Consider the following 23,856-nt stretch of genomic DNA (forward strand, 5'->3'; position numbering starts at 1 on the left):
TTTTCGAATGACTACCTCCTTATAATCGATTTTTCATAAAATCGATTTTTTTTTGTAATATATAAATAATTGCTTTTCAAACATGATTGTACATCATGTACAACCATACTAGATTTAGACTGCCACTTAAACTTACCTGATTTTGTCTTTAAAAAGACATAGTTTGACTTATAGTCTGCTTTGATTGAACTAGATAATAGTCCCTTTGATGACCTCTTCTGACCTTCTGTTTTTTTGTTGTTTACTTGTTTTCTATCCAAGTCTGTATTATTTAGCACATTGAACAATATTAATTAGAAAAAGTACAATTTTCACTAATCCTTGAAATAAGTAAACTTTTATATATAGCTCTGGGCTGTATCCAGAGATTAAAGAGAGAGAGCAGGGGTATGGGGTAGTAAGCTCAAACCAACTCTGTTAATATAATACTCAGAGAATTTCTCAACCTATCAAAGGACGAATATTTGTCATTACATTGTTCATTTGAGAATCATATGATTACAATGTATGATTGAGGCAATCACTGTCACAAAAATATATCATATTGTACTAATTCTAATGTACTAAATTCTAATGTAAAAATTGTAAAAAGAAGTCCTTTCACCTCTTTGACTTCTTGTTCAGAAAAACTAGCCACTGGAAGTACTATTCTCCTCCAATCTGCAGACGATGGATATATGCAATTATGAACAATAATACACTGTTATTGATTGTGGAAATTGCGAGTACCTGAGCTACCTGTCCCCAGCAGTTTCAGGCCACTAGGCCAGCCGGTACCAATACGGCTCTTCCTAGTCATTTCTGTTCTCTTCTGCACAATCAAAAACTTTAAACAAACCACAAAATTGACTTCTTCAAGCTTTAATCATTATTAGACAATAGTTCTCTTCTTTAAGATATCAGTTGCTGCATTAAATATCTTACAATCAATTTTTCATGGCAGGTTAAAATCCAGGATAGCTGGATAAATATTCGGAATCTTAGCCAAGAAGCAGAAACGCTGAAGAGCAATATTCTTCTTAGTATTTAAATTATTATATTAGTTTGAGTGGAAACTTTCTATTGATTGAATTATCGAAGTTGTTTCCATTTAACTGTACTCTCCCTCCCCTAATGCCTAAATATAGCCCTTGACTTCACAGGAAAAAGAGCTCCTCTATGTTATCTTGTGGGCACTCTGTTCTGACTCTTTTAAAGATCTGTGATTTAAACATCTGTGATTTGTGAAACATCTTAGTCATATACCTCAGTCCTTAAATCTCTTTGTAATTGTTTTAAACAGTCTTCAATGGTCAATTGTTTCCAATTAAATAATCAAATTGACACCAGTATAATTTTCTTTGCTGAAAAGTTTGGTCATATGAGGTTCTGTCCTTTGGTAGCACAGTGGATTGATGCTTGCTTGAACACAGAACCCTGGGTCTGATTCATTCAGCTGGAAGGTGGAGTAACAGGCCTGCTACCTGTCCCTCTAAAAAAGAACCAGTAACATAAGCTTTATGCAACACAATAGAAACAAAAAACCATTGCCTTTTCATCATAAGCACAAAGAACAAGCAGTACAAAGGAAAGTTTCTTGTAAGACTGTAGAACTTTGACTAAAAAATGAATATTTTGACCCTATATCCTAGGGCTATCCTCACGAAAACAACAAATGAAAATATAAAAGAAATTTACATTAAAATTTTATCATTTCAACTAAGAAGTTTCAAAACAGTCCTAGCATCTTTTCTTTAGTGGAGTTTAACTATGACTTCTTTATATTTTCTTTGGTTGTTTTTATGGGGATGGCCCTTGGATATAATGTTGATTATTTTTTTTTTAAGTTTCACTGTCTCCCTCCTCAAAAAGGCTGCTTCCTCATCAACACCCTGCTCTTTACGCTAAAGTTTGACTCTTTCTCTCAACTCTTCTTTTTAAAACAGTAGCAAACTTTAGCGTAAAGAGCGGGGCGTTGACAAGGAAGCAGCCCCTTTCATATACGAAGTAATATCTGTTCGTTTTAAGTTTTAATTTCACTCCTTGCTTTTAGTTAAAAAAAGTTGTTTTTTTTATTTAATTTCTGAACGTTTTTGAATCAATGCATGTTTTGCTTTTGGCTCTCCACAGAGGAATAATTAAAAAGAAATTTGCATATTTATTTTTTTGGCTACATGTCTTTCTCATAGTTTTGATCGAATGATTTTGAGAAAAAAAGAGCGGGGAGGAAGCCTAGTTGCCCTCCGATTTTCGGTCAATTAAAAAGGCAACTAGAATTTTAATTTTTTTACGAATCTTTTTGTTAGTAAAAGATATACGTAACTTATAAATTGTAAATTAAGCTTACGGTTGTATTCTCATGTTTTTATTAAATATATGAGGGGGTTCGCCCCCTCGTCAGTACCTCGCTCTTTACACTAAAGCTTAAATTGTGTCCCAATTCATTAAGAATGACCCCTGAATCACAAAAGCCATAGAATAAATAGTTTAAATTACCAAAAATACTTTAGCGTAAAGAGCAACGTATTAGGAGGAGGTGAGCCCCTCATATGGGTAATAATTTCTGTTCGTTTTAAGTTTTAATGCTGCTCCTTACTTTCAGCTGAAAAAAAACGTGTTCATATTTATTATTTCATTGTCTTTTTTAAGTAATGCTAGTAAATCTTGCGCTCCCTTAACGGGATTTTCTTCCCCCAGGACAAATTCCTCGATGGAAAGTTCTCCCAGCTTATCCCTCTCTTCTCAACCCCTGCCCCAACCAAAAAATCCTCCTGAAAACACCTGTACACTTCCCAATAACCATTACTATATGTAAACACTGGTCAAAGTTTGTAACTTGTTACTTCCATGGGGACTGTGGGGTAGGAAGTCGTACCCAAAGACATAGTTTTAAGGTTTGTCAACTGCGCTGAATAAAATGGATATCTCAGAATTTTTATCCGTTGACTTCGGGAAAATAATTAGCGTGGGAGGGGGCGTAGGCGCCCTCCAATTTTTTTGGTCACTTAAAAAGGGCACTAGAACTTTTCATTTCTGTTAGAATGAGCCCTCTTGCAACATTCTAGGACAACTGGGTTGATACGATCAGCCCTGGGGGAAAAACAAACAAACAAATAAACACGCATCCATGATCTGCCTTCTGGCAAAAAATACAAAATTCCACATTTTTGTAGATAGGAGCTTGAAACTTCTACAGTAGGGTTCTCTGATACGCTGAATCTGATGGTGTGATTTTCGTTAAGATTCTATGGCGTTTAGGGGATGTTTCCCTCTATTTTCTAAATTAACGCAAATTTTCTCAGGGTCTTAACTTTTGATGGGTAAGACTAAACTTGATGAAACTTATATATTTAAAATCAGCATTAAAATGCGATTCTTTTGATGTAGCTATTGGTACCAAAATTCCATTTTTTAGAGTTTTGGTTACTATTGAGCCGGGTCGCTCCTTACTACAGTTCGTTACCACGAACTGTTTGATTTAAATAATAGAAAAATCTACACTTATGATCCCTAAGTCTGGATTTGTTGTTCAAAATCTGGGTTTAGTTACTCAAAGCTAAAACCTGTCCTCATAGTTAAAATCCATTAAGGTTTTCACTGTTCATATATGGCCAATGTCTTGTCATGTTAAAATTCATATTAATATTCCATCTCTGAATCAAAGTTAATATTTAATCTAAACTATTGATCTGCTGAATCTGGTGGCATGAATCTGAACTTTTTGTCAGATATGAAGTTTTAAATATTCGTATTTAGCTTTTGTCTTTTTTTTTCAGTTGTTGTTGTTGTTGCAAGAACATAGATACACTGTTTTTTGGTTCTTATTTTATTGTCTTTCTTCAGGATATGATATAGCCAAAATTGTAAATTAATCAAAGTTTGAAGAAGTAAAATTGTTTGAAGCTGCAACTTGGGGAAGCAATCTCACTGTTTAATTGGATTTATTACAGAAATAATGGAGACTGCTGATCTCCCTGACGTGTCTATCTTAAAGCAAGGTATCAAGTTGTTTCATTGACTTAGCCAAATGTTATTAAGAAGAATTTAGAATTTACTGTTGTTATGTTAGCTTAACAAGTAGACTGTAGAAAAAATTAGAAAATATGCCCTTCCTTCCAATATGAGCTAAACATTCCAAAAATAAAGTAAATAATTTATTACATCTTTTAGACACCACACATGAATATACGTCTTATTAAATAAATCTTAGGATTTTGATTTTATAAAGTAAATCGGAAGTTTGAGATTGTGCCTATTTTTATCTAGAAGAGTCTAAATATTCTCAAAATGGAAATTTTTTTTGCTGGGTTCTATTTTATCTAGAATTCTTAACTTTCTTGATTTGAAAGATGCTTGCTTTCAGCTGAAGAACTTGGACATTTTTTGAAATAAGAAACTAAAATAACCTCTAGGAAAGAACAGCTTATGGGACATGGTAACGAGTAAGGAAATGAGGCCAAAAATTAAAAAAACAATTTTTTTTTTAACTAAAAAGGTTTTTTTTTAATGGAAGTTTGGTTTTATACTGCATTTATGTTCAAATGTTAAGACTCTAATCTGTAACCAACAATATAAAAAAATCCTTCAATACGAAAGGTAGTATTGAAAGCCACGTGGAAGAAATATACCCTTTAAAACTTTAGAAATATACTTAGAAATATACCCTTTAAAACTTTTTAAAACTATAGCAAATAATTTAGATCATCTGTTTGACACCACATATGAATATGCTAAAACCATCTCAAAGCTAACATCAATTAGATTTTAAATATTGATTCAGAAGTTGGGAATGTGCCTATGTTTATCTATAAGAGTCTAAATATTCTGAAAATGGAAATTATTCTTTGCTTGGTTCTGTTTTATCTAGGACTCTTTTGCAACAGATTCCCAAATAAATGTAGATTGTTAAAAAAGAAAATGAGAAACTCCTTTATAGTATTTTGCATTAAAAGTTGTGCAAAATACTACCAAGATATCATCACATCACATAAAACTACTGCATAATCCATAAATTGAATAAATTTTGTAACTGTAACTTTCTGTAACTGTTTTAACTGTTGTAAGTATCTTGAGCTTTCATCGGATTTCTCTTTTTTTAATCTAGAGCTGTTTACATAAATTGTTTAAACCTTATATATCATTGAAGTTAATTTGAATCTCGGTATTTGAAACTATAGCCTATAAGTAGCAAAAGTTGCTGTTCTGTTATGGACCTTTGCTCACATTGAATTAAGTTGATGGACTTATTGATGACTCAATAATTGTACTCTGGTGTTTTGAAATGTACACTATATAGTATGCGTGTATTTAGTTTCACTTGTGTTAATTGAACTAATTATTTGGGTGTTGAGCATACCAACAATTAAAATTCGCAATTTAAGTATGTGTATTGAGATTTTAACATTATTCTTTAGAATCTGAGTCTATTTTGTTTAAGATAATTTCAATAGTTGGCTGTTTATGGCTGGTGAATATTGTTGCGTTTATTGTGATAATGCTAAAGATTAAAATAATTGTCTACAAGCTTCATACCATTATTCTTGATTTGTCAAAAGTTTAAAAGAATACATAAATCCAAATTTGAGTTGCTTCCCACTTTGATCAGACGCGCAATACTTTTCCCTTTACAAATTGGAGAACTTCAAAGTATTTTTCAACTGCAGAGCAAGAGTTTTCAAAGTAAAAGAGAATATAAAAGAGGCTAAAATCTTTTATTTTGTTCTGGACTTCTATTTGCTTACTTATTGAGGTTCAACTTACCTTGTTTGTTTAAGCTACCTTACACGCACCACCTTAAATGCATGTGAGTGTATAAATTTTTTTTAACCCCCTAGATTTATCTTTAGACTGTTGAAAATAGCGCTGCTGCTGCTGAAACCTTCGACAGGTTTCCTACATACTTTGTGCCGCCCCAAACGAGCCGGATTCATGCCAGGAAGATCGACAATTGAACAGATTCAAACTGTTAGATAGATTGTTGAAAATACTGTGGAATTCAACAAAAAAGCCTACATGGCTTTCATTGACTTTTGTTCTGCCTTTCACGCCGTTGACAGACCGTCCGTGTGGCTTATCCTGAAAGCTGCGGGCCTACCCACAAAGATAGTCAGCCTATTCATGGAACTTTACAGCAACACAGAAACCGCCATCCTAGTTAACGGGAAGCTTTCTTCTTTCATTCTCATACAAAATGGAGTACGGTGAGGATACGCTGCTGCAACCGAGTTGCTTAACCGCGTCATCGACCACGTCCTGAACGAAACGCACCTTGCCCACCCTTTTAGCATCAGTTATGCCGGAAGGACTCTGTTCAGTGTTGCCTTCGCGGACAATGTAGCTGTCCTTAGTGACAATCTCAATCAACTTAATTCTGCACTCGAGACGCCCTCCTTCACAGCCTCTAGAGCTGGGCTGCAAATCAACTGGAAGAAAACGAAGATTATGCTCATAGAAAAGACCGCATGATGTTTCGTACTTGACGCCGAAGTTTCAGCCAGATCAGCCAAGGGAAGCTCAGTGTTTGAACGACTCCTGAGAGCATTCTTCCACAAACGGAAAATTAGCAACCATACGAAAGCCCAAATTTTCAACACCACAGTCTGAAGCATCATGCTTTACTCATCTGAGACATGGCCGATAACCCAGACACAGCAAAGAAGGGTCGATGCTGTTCAGGCTAGACACCTGCGTCGAGTTGAAGGCTGCAAATGGTATGACAAGATCCGCAATATTTTGATCCCGATGAACTTCAAGCTGGCTAGTCTCTCTACCCAAGTAGAAGCCCGCTCTTTCAGGTGGTACGGCCACCTACTCCGTCTCCCGCTAAGTACCCCACAAGGATCACTTTGGACGTCAATCCCTCGGAAAATGGCTGGAAACGCCCCCGAGGAAGGCCATGCACTAAATGGGATGATGTAATAAACCAACGCCTGCTCAATTGCAACATCCACCCTAAAAAGACCCCATCCTTAGCTGTGGACAGGACTGCTTGGAGAAGGCTGATGGTGTCGTCAACCAGTTCCCTCTACTCTGGCGACCCTGCTGTTGTAATTCACATGTTGAATGTTGTAACTGTCTTGAGCTTTGATCGGATTTCTCTCTTTCTTTTTTAATTTGGAGCTGTTTGCAAAAGTTGTTTCGACCCTAAATGTCACTGAAGGTATTTTGAATTTCGATATTTTAGACTAAAGCATATAAGTAGCAAGAGTTGCTGTTCTATTACAAACCTTTGTTCTCATTGAATTAAGTTGATGGACTTATTGATATTTCATCAATTCTACTCTGGTATTGTGAAATATACACTATATAGTATGTGTGTGTTTAGTGTCACTTGTGTTAATGGAACTAATTATTTGAGAGTAGAGTAAACCAACAATTAAGACTAGCAATTTAAGTATGTTTATTGAGATTTTAACATTATTTTTTAGAATCTGAGTCTGTTATGTTTAAAATCATGTAAATAGTTGGCTGCTTATGGCTGGTGAATATTGTTGCTTTTATTATGTTACTGCCAACAGAGTAAAATCATTATCTAAAAGCTTCATATCATCGTTCCTGATTTGTCACAAGTTTAAGAGAATATATAAGTCCATATTTGAGTAGCTTCCCACTTTGATGAGACTCACAATACATTCAATGATCCTTTATGAATTTGAGAACCCCAAAGTATTTTTCAACTGCTAGGCAAGAGCTTTCAAAGTAAAAGAGAATATAATAGAGTCTAAAATATTTTAATTTCTTTTGGACTCCTATTTTCTTACTTAGTAAAGTTAAACTTAGCTTGCTTGTTTAAGCTACCCTACATGTATCACCTTAACTGCATGGAGGAAATTCCTGTTTTTATTCCGTTGACTCTACCCATGGCAGTGCATAGACGTTTTTTAACCTTTTAGACTTTTCTTCCTTACTTTTGAAAATTGAGCTTTATCTTCTAAGGCCAGTCTGATAAAAATTAATTTTATTTCGGGAATCGATACGTATTGCATCATACGTAAATGCATGGAGGAAAGTCCTGTTTTTTACTCTGTTGACTCTACCCACGGCAGTGCATAGATATTTTTTCAACCTTCTAGACTTTTCTGCCTTACTTTTGAAAATTACAATTTTTTTCTAAGGCCAGATTGATGAATATGAAATTATATCTTGGGAATTGGTACATACTTCTTTGCTGTTACGGTGCAAATGGTTTTTGTTCGTATTTGGACCAGAGCAAAGAGAGTGTGAGTTGAAGTTGAGTTTTATTGTCTATGTTGGAAAAGACTAGAATTTTGAATTTTTGCTGCCAAGCCTTCATTCTGTCAAGCCATTATTCTGCTTTCAACTATAAAGTTTTGTTCTAGCAGGCAAACTAGAGTCAATCTCTAGAAGGTAGTGATGTCATAGAGTTGACCTGCTGTAACAAAAGAATCTCTTGAACTAAGAAAGATAGGTTTTTTCTACGCTTCTAATCAGCGCTTTATGACGGGGTCAAAGCATATAATATCAGTTGTGACGCATGAATTTTTTTTTACGCTATAAACTTTCTAAAATTGTGTTCAAATTTCTAGACAAGAGAAGATATAATAAGCAACAATTAACTGTTATACCTTGATCATCTTTGTAATCAGGGTGTTAGAACATGGTCGTCTTCTTGGTTAAGGATGTAGAAATTTCTAGGAATTGGTTTACGTCCTATCTAATCAAAAGAGCTAGGGCTACTACTAACGACTCGCTGCAGCACCAAACCACCTCAGGCAGGAACATCTTTACGCGCCTCTCTACCATAATTTATTGAAAGTTTAACTCTTTGTCCTCTTCCAAGACGTATCAATTTCCTGTAAAAACTCCTTATGAACTTTTCCTACCCACTTGGGGGTGACCTACTTTTTGTTTGATCCTAGATGGATAGTCAAAAAGATATTTCTTTGGTAGCCTGTCATCGTCCATTTGCAAAATGTTTCTGGTGATCAAAAGATTTGAGTAATAGTGGATATGGTACCGTAGGAATGTTAGTCTATTAAAATTAAGAAATGAGAAACAAACCGGATCAAACAGTTGAATTTTTAATATAGAGAATGACTGGTCTTCATGCTTGCAAAAATACAATGCAAACTCAATGATTGGGGATTTTTTGTACCTAACTTGCGTATCCATTGACACGGTTTAGAAACTTGAAAGCAACATTTGGCTGTTGAACAGTGACAATTCTCGCAAGTGAGGAGCTTGCAGCCTGCGCTAGTTTCTGTACATAGTTGTATATATAGATAATGACTGGTCTTCCTGCTGACAAAAATACAATACAAACTGAAGGATTGAGGATTTTCTTGTGCATTACATGCGTATCTACTGATACATACTAGAAACTTGAAAGCTCCTTTTGGCTGTTAAACAGTGACCTTCTTCGCAAGTGAGGAGCATGCAGTCTGCACTAGCTTTTTTACCTAGTTTTTCATATAGAGAATGACTGGTCTTAATGCTGGCCACTATAAAATGCAAACCCAGGGATTGGGATTTTTTTTTGTGCATTACATACGTATCTACTGATACAGTTTAGAAACTTGAAAGCAACATTTGGCTGTTAAACAGTGACAATCTTCACAAGTGAGGAGCTTGCAGCCTGTGCTAATTTTTGTACCTAGTTTTTTATATAGAGAATGACTGGTCTTCCTGCTAGCAAATATACAATGTAAACTCAAGGATTGGGGATTTTTTTCGTGCATTACATACGTATCTACTGATACAGTTTAGAAACTTGAAAGCAACATTTGGCTGTTAAAAAGTGACAATCTTCACAAGCGAGGAGCCTGCAGTCTGCACTAGTTTTTATATAGAGAATGACTGGTCTTCATGCTGGTCAATATACAATGCAAACAATAGTAATGTAAATTATGCCATAAAGTAATGCCATAAATAATAATAATAGTAATGTAATAAAGAGCTGTGGTGCTGTTGTTTTCCTCATTCGACTCCTACCATTTTTTTTAAATTCCTTGAACTAATAATGAAATCTGTTCAAATCATTGATGCATTCAGGCTTACTGCGCTCATGTTGCTAAATGGTTAGTATCTAAATGGCTAAGTCTCAAGCATATTTGGTGTGGCTTTAGCTCATCATCCTTGTTCTTCTCCAGATTTTTATCCTCAGACGTTGCTATTTTTTCTAAAATGTCATGATTCTTATTATACCAATGATAAAATCCGGAATGGTCCTCTTTTATAAGTCTCTAATTCTCTTTTACTTGTTTTTGTTTGGGTAGAAAAGTGCGGTTTAAAGAGGAAGTTTTAAGCCAAACTAAAGTTGTTTTTGACTAATAAATATGCTATAAAAAACTTCCCTGTTCTAACAGAAAACAACTTTTAATAAAATCTGACAACCCTGATCTTACTTGTTTGGCTTTTGTTTTTTTTTGAAAATTCATAGTTCATTCTGTTGTGATCAGTGGTCTAGGGATCTGCTGAGAATAAAATCGAAGTTATCTTTACTTTCGGGGAGAACTACTCAAATTGTAGCTATGAGACAAGTAAGCTCTAGAACTTAGCTTTTTGATTCACCGAAATTAGTAATAGTAAGTAGAATTTTGTAAGACTAGAAAAATAAGATATCTACAGTGAAAAATGGGCTTAATCTGAAGGATGCATTCCTTTACAATCCCTCGCCTTAAATACTGTTCGAACTGGGACAATTCTGATAACCAATAAGCTGTGTATCTTTAGTTGGGAGAGGGCAAGCTCCAGTCATAATTTCAATGACAATTTTGATGAAGGGGGGCTGCTGTAAAATAGGGGCCTCATATGCAACTCCAACAATTTTTATGGGATTTACGTTCTTTTAGATGAGTCAAAACCTGGATTTTCTGGAATAACTTAATCAGGAGTCCATTCCAAGTTGATCTGCAGTCCTTTGAGGTGTCCACTCTTATATTTGTTGGAAAACGAAGAAGATTTTATATTATTTCAAGTACTATGGAATGACAACTAGCTAGGGAACACTTTAAAAACACCTCTTCCAAGCTTGAATCTCGGCTCAACTTGTTAATCATTACTGACAGACTATAAATTATTTTACTGAATTAAGAAATGAGTCAGTCCCTAAGCTTGGTGACAGCTTGAGGCTGACCTGGGCTGTTTGGAAAGATTTCAGAGTTTTCAAAAATTAGAAAACTTATATTGATCAGCATACCTATGTAAAATAGTAATTTTCTTTCAGAAGTAGAGGATGTAGCTCAAAATGATAATGAGGAGGTATTTGGAAGCCATCATCTTATCCTACCTCCTTTACAAAAGGACAATATACTGGTCGTTTCTCCCATGATATGCACCCAGCTTCGACTTGATTCTGATCCATATAATCAGAATTCAAGTACTGGCAGTAATGAAGGTATGTTTCCAAATGTCTAAAGGATTTATTAGGGATCCATAGGGGCAGTAATTAAAATAATGCAGTTTTGGTGCTTTGCAATGAACCAAACTGCGACTTTACTTTGCACGTGAAAGGCCCGGGGTGAGCCATCCTGGCTAAGTGGTTAGCGTGCTGGTTTGACAATTCTTTGCTTAAGGGGCATGGGTTCAACCCCAGGCGTAGGCAATTATTTGTTTCGAGATGGGGGTCAGTGGCATGACTGTAGGGTCAGCCAGAGTCGACCTAGCTCCAAGTGTGTACCTGTAGAATTCTGGTAAAGGTAAGCAGGAAGGGTTTATGAAAGCACAGGATGGTTGACCCTCAGCCCCCCATAGCACTTCCCGGCTGAAGAGCCACGACACGGAGATCATCACCGCCGGTTTGGACATTAAGGATCCAGTGCTGTCTTACTTATTTTCTTTAAATCACGACTTGTATGACTCAAGGTGTATGTTTTTAGAAGAAGTATTAGTAATTCTTCCCATTGAAATTCAAATAAGTCCTAAGACAACACTGGCTACACATTACGTTTGATAAAAACAAAAAAATATATATCAATTATTAAGAAATTAGAAAATGGAAGGGATTTTCATTCAGTTGAATAAAAAAAAGTAAACCAAAAGAACAAAGCACATTTCAGCAAAGAACTTAGCTAGGCTGTCCTCAATGCTCAATACACGAAAAAGAGCCAGCAACAAGGAAACACTGAACTTTTGAAGTGTAGATTAATGAGACGCAGCTAGAACTAAAAAAAAATGAGTGTTCAAAAGTTTGATTGCCAAAGACTTTAGTCTTTAGCGACTAATTCAGCTTACCTACTGACCTGATTTTGTTATTACGGTTAATTGATTTTGTTTTTTAGTAAACAAAAATAATACTTCATTTTCTGTTGTTGAAATATCTTAAGTATGCTTATAGAAATTTTCCCAGTATCTATATTTACTTCGAGGTCTTTGTATATGCACTATTCCGGAAGATTCGCACAAGTGTTGATAAATTGAGAATTCGCTACACTTTTTTCCCGTTTCGCAAAATACCTACTGAAATATCCAACTTGGACACGCAATTCAAAACTCAATAATAAAAATAATAAATTGGCTCCCTTAAAAGATGGTGGTAAGCCTTTTATAGTTAAATGTGAAGTAAAATGAACACACTTTGAAGTAGCTTCTGTAAACCGTGTAGGCTAAAAGCAGAGTCTCTTTCTCATTCGCCTTGGCTCATTTCTGTAAAGCTTGCGTTTTTGTAGTGCTTCTCCCAGCTATTGTTGGGTTTTGCCAATGTAAAACTTCCATCTGGAAAAATGGCCCTGTAAACACGGCTGCCAAGTAAAAGGTCAGTTTTGTCTTCCCAAGAATAAAAAAAGCTTCATGTTCGGTTCATTTTTCAGGAAGATAGAAATATTATCTTTCTTTAAAATTTTATCTTCAGCTTATTACTAAGTCTTGGGATTAATTATATGGTGAAAGTGGAAGAAAAATCAATTTTCCCCTGTAAAATTGGCATAAGATTCGAGGACTTTACTTTATTTTACCTTTTTAGTTTATATTACCGTGTTACTTTATTTTATCTTTTCCCTTTTACTTTTAACTTTTTACCATTATTACTTTATTTTACCTTTTTATTTTTATATTACTTCATTACTTTATTTTAACTTTTTTGCCTTTTACTTTTACTTTTTTTACCAGCATTACTTAATTTTACCTTTTTATTTTAAATTACTTTATTACTTTATTTTACCTTTTACTTTTTACGTTTTTACCATTATTACTTTATTTTACCTTTTCATTTTATATTGTTTTATTTTACCTTTTTCTTTTTACCTTTTTTCCATTATTACTTTATTTTACTTTTTTATTTTATGTCACTTTTTACTTTATTTTACCTTTTTTAGCTTTTATTTTTTACCTTTTACTTTTACCTTGTTACCATGAATACTTTATTTTACCTTTTTATTTTATATTACTTGTATACTTTATTTTACCTTTTACTTTTTACCTTCTTATTTTAGGGTAATTTACTACTTCATTCTACCTTTTTTATCTTTTACTTTTTACCTTTTACTTTTAACTTTTTACCATTATAATTTTATTTTGCCTTTTTATTTTATATTGCTTTATCACTTTTGTTTTATCTTTTACCTTTTACTTTTTACTTTTGCCATTTTACCATTATTACTTTATTTCACCTTTTTTTAAATTTTGTACTTTCCTTAATATTTACCTTAAATGATTACTTTAATAGGTTTAATAAGAAAAACAATACAGAATAAAGGCCAGAGACAACTTCATAATCTGAAAAGATTTCTAGAGCTCAATCTACTAAAGAAATAACCGCGCATCTTTTCAGAAGAAGGATGGTTTACCGAGAAACGCATATAACGGTAATTACAGGTGGGCTCCTATAGAAGAAATATTTTTTTTTTATGATTCGAACAACCAAGAACGTAAATTGAAGATTCGAGTTGAAGGGGTTTAAATGCCCCCAAAAATTGTTCAGACAATTATACCTAGGGATAAAATATTATCAACGAAACGGGGCCAGAAAGTTTTCCTAGGAAAAAAATCTAAATGAAAGTCTTAGAGAAAATCCATGAAGGAAATCTACAATTATAACCAGGGACAAAATATCATCAATGAACTGGGACCAAAAAGTTTTCCAAGGTAAAAAATCTAAATGTTAGTCTTTGAGGAAATCCATGAAGGATATTCACAATCAAACAGTTCGTGGTAACGAACTGTAGTAAGGAGCGACCCGGCTCAATAGTAACCGAAATCATCATCCAGTTTAGTCTTACCCATCAGAAGCTACGAGCCCGAGAAAATTCGGCTTATTTTAGAAAATAGGAGGAAAGCCCCCCTAAAAGTAAATGAATCTTAACGAAAATCACACCATCAGGTTCAGCGTATCCTAGAACCCTATAGTAGAAGTTTCAAGCTCCTATCTACAAGAATGTGGAATTTTGTTGTTTTTTTTTTCCAGAAGACAGATCACGGATGCGTGTTTATTTGTTTGTGGTTTTTTTTCCAGGGGTGATCGTATCGATCCAGTGGTCCTAGAATGTCGCTAGATGGCGCATTCTAACGGACATTAAAAGTTCCAGTGCCCTTTTTATGTGGCCAAAAATTGGAGGGCACATAGGCCCCCTCCCACGCTTATTTATCCCCAAAGTCACTGGATCAAAATTTTGATATAGCTATTCTGTTCAACTTAGTCGAAAACCTAATAACTTATGTCTTTAGGGACGACTTAATCCCTCACAGTCCCCGGGGGAGGGGCTGCAAATTACAAACTTTGACCATTATTTACATATAGTAATAATTATTATGAAGTGTACAGACGAGTTCAGGGGGACGTTTTTGTGTTGGGGTGGGGGTTGGGGGAGGTTTGTTACGCGGGAAGACCTTTCCATAGAGGAATTTTTCATGAGGGAAGAGACTTCCCATGAAGGGGGTGCTGGAATTTCTAGTATTATTTAAAAAAACAATAAGAAAATAAATATTTTTTTCAACTGGAAGTAACGAGCAGAATTAAAACTTAAAACGAACATAAAATATACGTATATAAGGGGTTTCGTCTCCTCCACAATACCTTGCTCTTTACGCTAAAGTATGTTTAGTAATTTCAACTATTTATTCTACGGCCTTTGTGATTCAGGGGTCATTCTTACAGATTTGGGACAAAAGTCAAGCCTTAGTGTAAATAGCGAGGTAATGCCGAGGGTGTGAGCCCTCTCATATACGTAATAAAAATACACAAATATAGAAGTTCGTTACGTAAGTTAATTCGTAAGGTACGTACGTTTCTTACTAACAAAAACGTTCAAAAAAAAAAATAGTTGCATTTTTTTGTAACAAAAAATTAGAGGGCAGCTTAGCCTCCTCCCCCACCCCTTTTTTATCAAAATCGTCCGATCAAAACTACGAGAAAGCCATTTAGCGAAAAAAAGTTTTAATGTTGCTCTTTACTTGCAGTTAAAAAAAAATTTTTTTCTTTTGTTTAGTTATACCCAGGGACAAAATATCATCAACGAAACAGGACCAGAAAGTTTTTCCAATTAAAAAATCTAAATGAGAGTCTTAGAAGAAATCCACAATTACACCCAGGGATAAAATGTCATCAATGAAACAGGACCAGAAAGTTTTCCAAGGAAACAAATCTAAATGAGAATCTTAGAGGAAATCCATAATTACACCCAGGGATAAAATATCATCAATGAAACGGGGCCAGAAATTTTTCCAAGGAAAACAATCTAAATGAGAGTTTTAGAGGAAATCCATGGGATATGAGGGGTAACTATGCTGTCATCTTTTATAGTCATCAGTAGATAAACGCAAATGACACCTCAGAAAAAACTTGACTGTAAAGTCTTGATATGACTGTAAAGTATAAAACCTTAGAAATTGATGCTATTAGAACTATTGTGTGCCTCTGCGTTAAATTTGCTTTGTACTTTAGGTTTAGGGATAATTTTTTCTTCCAATCTATTTTTAGGAACAAGTTTGTCTCTTCTTACGGAAAATTCGTATATTGTTTTCATCGAAAGTTCTGTTTTGGGTATTATTCTTCTGAACACTAAAATCCTCAGACTGCACAATATTTTATAAAGAGGATGTATTTTGACCATAAAATGATAGAAAATTATAACCTCAATGCTGCAAGGAACAAAGAAATTCAAAGCAAATCTTATAGAAAAAAAAAACCGAGCATTATTAACAAGATGTAATCTGGCCTTCAAAAAGAGAAAAAAAAAATCGGGCATTTTCGATAAGAAATTGAAATTGTGTTAAAGCTGTTTTCAGTTTTTTTTTTTTTAGGTTTTGCTTTCAACAGTCCCTGGTCAATTTTTTGATATTTTCAGTTAAAAATGAATATAGCCCAAATTATATAATTCTCATGTATTTCCTGTTCCTTGATTTTGTCAATATTGATTAAATTTACAGTTATTAAATCGAAAAAAATTGACGTGTGACAAAAGGCATGAGATTTGTTGATGTTTTGTCTGTTTGGGACCATTGATATGTTGGTCTGAACGAATTTTAAGAAAGTTTAAACGCTATCAATTCGAATCTTCAGTTTTCCAAGTGTTCAGGGAAGCTTAATTTTTCTGGATATTTTCATTCTAAAAAAAAAAAAAAATCATAATCTTAAATTTCTATCTTTAGAAGACCCAGCCACAATTTGCAATATTTGTATTTTTTTTTTCAAACCATGCTTCTTCTGAAAAAAAAGGCATGGTTATTTCTTTAGTTGATCTAGTTCTAAGAATCTATTCACACAATCATGTAGGCTCTGAACACTATGACATTAAACAGTGGCTAAATATTTCGCTGTTCATATTACTGACTTACAAATAAAGTGAACATACCACTAGACTCCATTTTTCATGCTTTTTCCGAATATAATAATCGCTTTTCTCGCAAATTCAATTTTAAGCCCCTTTAGGACCCTTGAAAATAATGATATCCTTCTATATTTTTTGGATACAGGCCTAAAAACGGGTTATAGCATTTGTTTCAAACTTATTAACTCATTATAAATCCATTTTGTTAAAGTTTTATAATTTGCAAACATTGATTATTTATCAAGATTAAATTCAATAAAAAAAAAATATCAAAACAAATCCGCCATGTTTTTTTCTTATTCTGATAGACCGCTGAAAAACTGCAATTTTACCTATATGTCAAAAAATATCTAAGCTGATAGTAAAAAACTTCGCGTATAGAAAAATGGAGAAATGTCTTTGAATTTTTTATCCGGCTTAATCGTGATAAATCAATGCTTTTGGATTATTTAACTTTAAAAGAATGGATTTAGTATCAAATAGTAAGTTCGAAACTAACGTTTTAAACCTTTTTTATACCCAAAAACTAGAAACTTGTTGGTCATTTTCAAGGGTTCAAAAAGGGCTGAAATTTGAATTTGCGAGAGAAGCGATTATTATATTCAGAAAGAGCATACAAAATGGCATCTAGTGGTATGTTCACTTTATTCGTAAGTTAATAATATGAACAGTGAAATATTTACTATTAAAGATATTACATTTTGCAATGTTTACTCCGTTAAACTTTTTGAGAAATTATAGTTTGAAAATGGTAAGAAGAAAAAATGAACCCCCTGAGGAACTTGGGAAATACCAAAGAAATACAGTCATTATGTCTCCTTCAAAAACGAACTAAAGGTTGAACGCTTTTTAAATTCTGGAAAATGAGAAAAACTGATCCTATGCTCAGTTGTGGCGTTTGTAGGTTCCTGTTCTCGTGTGAGAAGTCTCAGAGTGGCTAAGCCTATCAGCAGCTAAGAGAAAGATTAAACGAATACAAGCTTTTTGTGAATAAATCTCTGGTGTCTAAGAGCAAAAGTGATGAATATGACTGTTTTGGCCCTTCGCGCTTTTGGACATCCAGTTCACATAGTTTTGTTTGACGGGCCAATTTCAGTTCCACAGTGAATGATTTACCACAAAAAATTCTCTAGGTAATAGAAATTAAAAAATGCATGCTTAAGACATTGCTTTAAATAAAGCTACAGATTATATTTCTATGAACCCCCTAATGCGGCATTTTAATACGAAGTTAATCAATTATTATTCCTTCTTATTTTAAATCAAGATCTAGTAATAGTAATAGCAAAAAACATGCTAGTAGACAGGCTGCACTAATCGCTAGGGACAAAATTCTTGCCCAGTCTAATTTTTGAACAACCTTTCATTTGTTTTGGCTTATTTTTTTTTATGGCACTTGGTACTAACCAAGTGACATATAGCAATCGCAAATTCTGTCGGTCTGTGTCTGTCTGTCGGTCCCGGTTTTGCTACTTTAGGCACTTCCAGGTAAGCTAGGACGATGAAATTCGGCAGGCGTATCAGGGACCGGACCAGATTAAATTAGAAATAGTCGTTTTCTCAATTTGATCATCTGGGGGGCGCGGTTAATTCGGAAATAATAGAAAAAATGAAGTATTTTTAACTTACGAACGGCTCTTAATGAAATTTATGAAATTTGATGTTTGGAAGGATATCGTGTCTCAGAACTCTTGTTTTAAATCCCGACCGGATCTGGTGACATTGGGGGGAGTTGGGAGAGGGAAACCTAAAATCTTGGAAAACACTTAGAGTGGAGGGATTGGGATGAATCTTGGTGGGAAAAATAAGCACAAGTCCTAGATACATGACTGAAATAACCGGAACAGATCTGCTCTCTTTGGGGTATTTGTGGGGGGGGGTTAATTCTGAAAAATTGGAAAAAATGATGTATTTTTAAGTTACGAATGGGTGATTGGATCCCAATGAAATTTTATATTTAGAAGGATATCGTGTCTCAAAGCTCTTATTTTAAATCCCGACCGGATCCGGTGATATTGGGGGGAGTTTGGGGGGGATACAAAATCATGGAAAACGCTTAGAGTGGAGGGATCGGGATGAGACTTGATGGGAAAAATAAGCAGTAGTCTTAGATACGTGATTGACATAATTGGAATAGATCCGCTCTATTTGGGGAATTGGGGGGGGGGGGAGTAATTCTGAAAAATTAGAAAAAATGACGTATTTTTAACTTACGAACTAATCATCGGATCTTCATGAAACTTCATATTTAGAAGGATTTCGTAACTCAGATCTCTTAATTCAAAAATTAACCGGATCCAGCGTCGTTGGGGGGGGGGAGCGGAAATCTTAGAAAATACTTAAAGCGGAGAGATCAGGATGAAACTGGATGGGAAGAATAAAAACAAGTTTAAGATACTTGACTTACATAACCGGACTGGATCTGATCTTTTTGGTAGATTGGGGAGGGGGGGGGGTAATTCGGAAAAATGAGGTATTTGTAACTTACGAACGGGTGATCGGATCCGAATGAAATTTTATATTTAGAAGGATCTTGTGCTTTAAAGCTCTTATTTTAAATTCCGACCAGATCGGGAGTTGGAGGGGGAAACCGGAATTCTTGGAAAACGTGAAAATTGGGGGTATTTTTATCTGACGAATAGGTGATCGGATCTTAATTAAACTTGATGTTTAGAAGGATCTTATGTCTCAGATGCTCCATTTTTGACTCGAATTGGATCCGGGGACACAGGGGGTTGGAGGAGGGAAACAGAAATCTTGGAAAACGTTCAGAGTGGAAAGATCGAGATGAAACTTGATGGGAAGAATAAGCACAAGCTCTAGATACGTGATTGGCATAATTAGAACGGATCCTTTTTCTTTGGAGGAGCTGGGGGTGTTAATTTGGAAAAATTGGAAAAATTGAGGTATTTTTAACTTAAGAACAGGTGACCGGATTTTAATGAAATTTAGTATTTAAAAGGAATTCATGTCTCAGAGCTCTTATTTCAAATGTCGACCAGATCTCCTGACATTGGGGGGGGTTTGAGGGGGAATCAGAAATCTTTGAAAACGCTTAGAGTGGAGGAATCGGGATGAAGCTTGGTGGATAGAATAAGCAAATGTCGTAGGTAAGTGATTGACCTAACCGTACTGGATTCGCTCTCTTTGGGGGAGTTGATAAAGTCGTTTTCCCAGATTCGACCATCTGGGGGGCAAAAGGGAGAGGAAAAATTAGAAGAGAGAGAGAGATAGGTTTATTTAAACAACATCGTAGCTAACAGCTAATTTGCGTTGCTTCACTATGCTAAATAACAGACTAACACAAAAAAAGAAAATATCACTCGGCTTTGTTTAGCAAATCCGTAAAAAAAGGTACAAATGAATTTGCGTGGCGGTTCGTGCGTGAAGCTACTGGAACCAGTTTATTTTGGTGACGCGTACGGTTGTTGGGCGGTGCAGTAGGTGGTAAGATGTCTCGATGCTGGGGTTTAGAGAGAAGAAACTTCCCAAATCTCAGGATAATCTGCTCGTATCTTTGGGCCAACGTGGGGAGGTCGAGTTTAACAAGCGCTTCACCATAAGATAGTTGTCGATCGCCAATAATAATGAACACGGCTCGCTTTTGCACCGACTCAAGTTCTTGGATGAGGTGTACAGTACGCAGTGCTGCAGGCCCCCATAGTGGGCTTGCATATTCCAGGACTGGACTGACGTATGTAAGATAAGCTAGCAATAGGCACTAGACATCACAGCCAAATCTACGCATTGTACTCAAAGACTGCAGACATGCATTTGCGTTTTTAACAACATTTTCAACGTGCAAGCCGAAAGAACAATCACTTGAAAAAGTAACTCCCAAAATCTTTATTGAGTCGACAATCGGAAACGGAACATACGGTTGGCTGAAAGTACGCTTCAGCGGATTAAAGCGTAAGACCTTTGACTTATTCGTGTTAATGATCAATTTAGAGACATTGCACTCGGCAATAAACGCATCGAAGAAATCGTCACTGAACTCTTTCTTAACAATCCCGTTTTCAACTAAATATTTCAATAGAAAAGAGATATCGTCTATAAACTTGTAATGATCCTCATATTCGACTAGTAGGTAGTTGATCACGGCTATAAATACAATGGCAGCCAACTTTGTGCCCTGCGGAGCTCCACATGTTATACCTGTCCAATATGAGTCAGAATCCCCCTCAAACAGGGCATAAACACGCTGTTTCCTATTAGATAAGAAATCCATAATCACGGATAACACGCGCTTTTTCGCACCCATTATCTTCAAATTTTGGCCAGCAATCAGGTGGTTAATGAAATCAAAAGCTTTTCGGAAGTCTATTGTACCTAGATCCAGGAACCGATTACCTTTATCCAGCCATGTAAGTATACAATCGTACATACGCACTAGATAAATTGTAGTACTGCACTCATGGAGTCCACCATACTGGTACTTATCGATAGAGGAGCTGATTTGGTCGAGCAATCGACGGAGTACAAATGCTTCCGTAACTTTAGCCAGGCAGGGGGTTATCGAGATAGGACGCAATTCATCACATGCTTTAGGGGGGCTCGATTTCGGAATAACCCGGATATATGCCTTTTTCCAAATATCTGGGAAAGTACCAAGCATGAAACACAGGTTAATCAACACGTATAATGGCTTGGCAATGAAGGGGGCGTATTCACGAACAAGTTTTACAGGAAGTTCCGAAGGATAGGATGCACTGTTGGGCTTAATTTTCATTAATTCTTTGAAGACGTCTTCTTCAGTGACTTCAATAACTTCCTCTTCTGAGCAGCCGTACAAGAGATCGGCTTTTTGGGACTCGGTGGGTGGAGGGTGGGTTGTGCAGATTTCAGTGAAGAAGGAGTTCACATCTGTCGCAGTGAGAAGTTTGCCACTATCATCCAATATTCTCACACTAGAGGTAGTGGATTTTCCCGACATTTTTCGAACAGACTGATGCCATTTCTTTGGATTACTGACGCGCATAGGTGACACTGATAAGCGGCCATATTGAAGTTTGGCCTTTCGTATTACAGTGACGGTGTAATTTCGTAGTTTCTTTGCGTTTACTACATCACCGATAGAATGTAGGCGGCATCTCTCACGGATGAGTTTCTTTATGGCAGGGGTAATCCATGGCTTATCAAACTCACTAATGGTAACTGACTTGGTGGGGAAGATTTCGGTGTATTTGGAGTACAGAATGTCACTGACATTCTTTTGCAAGTCAGTCTTTTGCAAGTAAGAGACAAGGTCTCGGCAATTCTTTGCACTTTCAGGGTAATATACTGATGCCACAATTATGCACGAGTATAAGCGGGGCAAGTAAGTCGGTCTGCACATCGCCCAGATTACTTCATGGTCCGGATTAGCGAGATCAGAAAGGATTTTACAGGGTATATCTTCTCTTACAAACAGACCAACACCGCCCCCAAGTTTCGATAGACCACGATTAGAGCGGGTGTTCAAGAACACACAGTATCCAGCCACACGACCAGTATTTTCATCGAGGTTCCATGTTTCAGTAACGGCTGCTATGGCAATGTTGTTCTGGCGAATAACAGCTTCAAAATCTTCTGTTTTGTTGCAAAGCGATCTAGTGTTGCAAACGAGGAAGTTAGGAAGGCCACGACGAGCGTTGAAAGTAACAGGTCTTAGGATAGGAGGCGGCTCATTGGCATAGTCGTTAACGGGCAAACTGTCGAAGCGTTCGATTCCGGGTAAGTCTGTGAGACTCGATTCAGTCGGTCTGCCTACATTGGGTATTTATAACTTACGGGTGGGTGATCGGATCTTAATGAATTTTGGTATTTAGAAGGACATCGTAACTCAGAGCTCTTCTTTTAAATCCCGACCGGCATTAAGCCTCTGATTTTCCTTTTAAATCAGTTTATTGATTCTTAGAATTTTGTTAGAGCTCATACCCTATGAGCTCTTGTCTCTTAGCTCTTCTGGTCTCATCACAAGTGCCATATGAGCTCTTAGCTCTTGTTTCTTTTTTCATTGCTCCCTCTATCTAGCTAGAGATAAATTCTAAAGCTTAGTTTTTCTCTCCTTTTTGGGTGTGCATGTGTGTGCGCGTTCAGCACTAAGGCCATGGCCAAGGTCCTTGGTAATGTGTATACTTTGTTTTTTACTTCACTTTTTTTCAGCTGGCTGATCTTTACCCTTTTACTCTGTTTCATATTTTTAGTTTCTGTGAAACCCCGTTGAAATTTTTCTATTCCAAGACCTACGAAGTAATATTTTATGTTTTCCCTTTTAGGTTTTAATGTGTTTGCTGCACTCTGCATTATATGCCTCCAAGGTAGAAAAAAAGGGTATGTCTGCGATATCTTAGGAAAGATTGATTGAATTAATTGGAAACTTTCAGGGCATGTGGAGGGGAATAGTTGATTAATATTTGTCTTACTCAAGGCTGTAACAGGATTTAAAATTGTGTTAGCCCTATAGAACCCCAATGATTGTGTAAATTTTCAGCACAGTTTATTCAATCCAAAGCATTTTATTACAACTGTCATTAAAAATTATTGTAAAATTTGCATCTTACGGAAAATAAAATCTTTGTTTGAAGCTATGTATCATTATTTATCAATTAATTCAAGCTAAAAAGTCATGTTTTTCAAAACTTAAAAGCCCCCAAAAATGAAAAAAATTTAAATATGTTTCCCGTACCGAACGAACAAGATATAACTAAAGATATAAACTAAAAACAAACAGAGATTGATTTTAAAAGACTTTCCAAAAAAGAAGGTCTTCAAAGAAAAGTAGAACTTCAAATTATACCAAAAATAAGCAGAAATTGAGTCAAATAATTTTTCAATTGCAGAACTACCGTAAATCTACATCAATATGTAAGTGAAACCCAAAACGAGTAGAAATTATAATAAATTACCAACTACAACTCAAAACGAAAAGAAACTAGTATAAACAGGGGCAGGACCAACACCACCTCTGCCTTCTTCAGAGGTGGAAACCTCCTTTAATTGATTAAGAAGAGAAATTGTTCGCGAAAGACTGATAGGAATGAATTCAAATAAAAATTCCAGTTAAAGACTCCATAAACGAATAAACCAAAGAGTAATATATAAAGGTAGCTTATAGTACTATAAAGATAAATATTCGATAGAAAAATAATGTTGATGCTTGAATGATGTTGTT

General features: G+C 35.5%; 1 protein-coding gene across 3 annotated transcripts in view; it reads left to right on the forward strand.

Moving 5' to 3' along the window:
* Positions 1–23,856, forward strand: part of LOC136036521 (zinc finger protein ZFP2-like) — a 37,091-nt gene that overhangs the window by 6,456 nt on the left and 6,779 nt on the right. The window contains exons 2-3 of one of the 3 annotated variants that reach the window (XM_065718826.1): positions 3,823–3,977; positions 11,165–11,335. In XM_065718826.1, coding sequence (XP_065574898.1) covers positions 3,935–3,977; positions 11,165–11,335 — 214 coding nt within the window. In that variant the 5' untranslated portion in view covers positions 3,823–3,934. Of the gene's footprint in view, positions 1–3,822; positions 3,978–11,150; positions 11,336–23,856 lie in introns of those variants that run through there. The other 2 variants (XM_065718838.1, XM_065718832.1) reach the window with 2 other exon arrangements.

The sequence above is a fragment of the Artemia franciscana genome, chromosome 2 (genome assembly GCF_032884065.1).
Source record: "Artemia franciscana chromosome 2, ASM3288406v1, whole genome shotgun sequence".
NCBI classification, from domain to species: Eukaryota; Metazoa; Arthropoda; class Branchiopoda; order Anostraca; family Artemiidae; genus Artemia; species Artemia franciscana.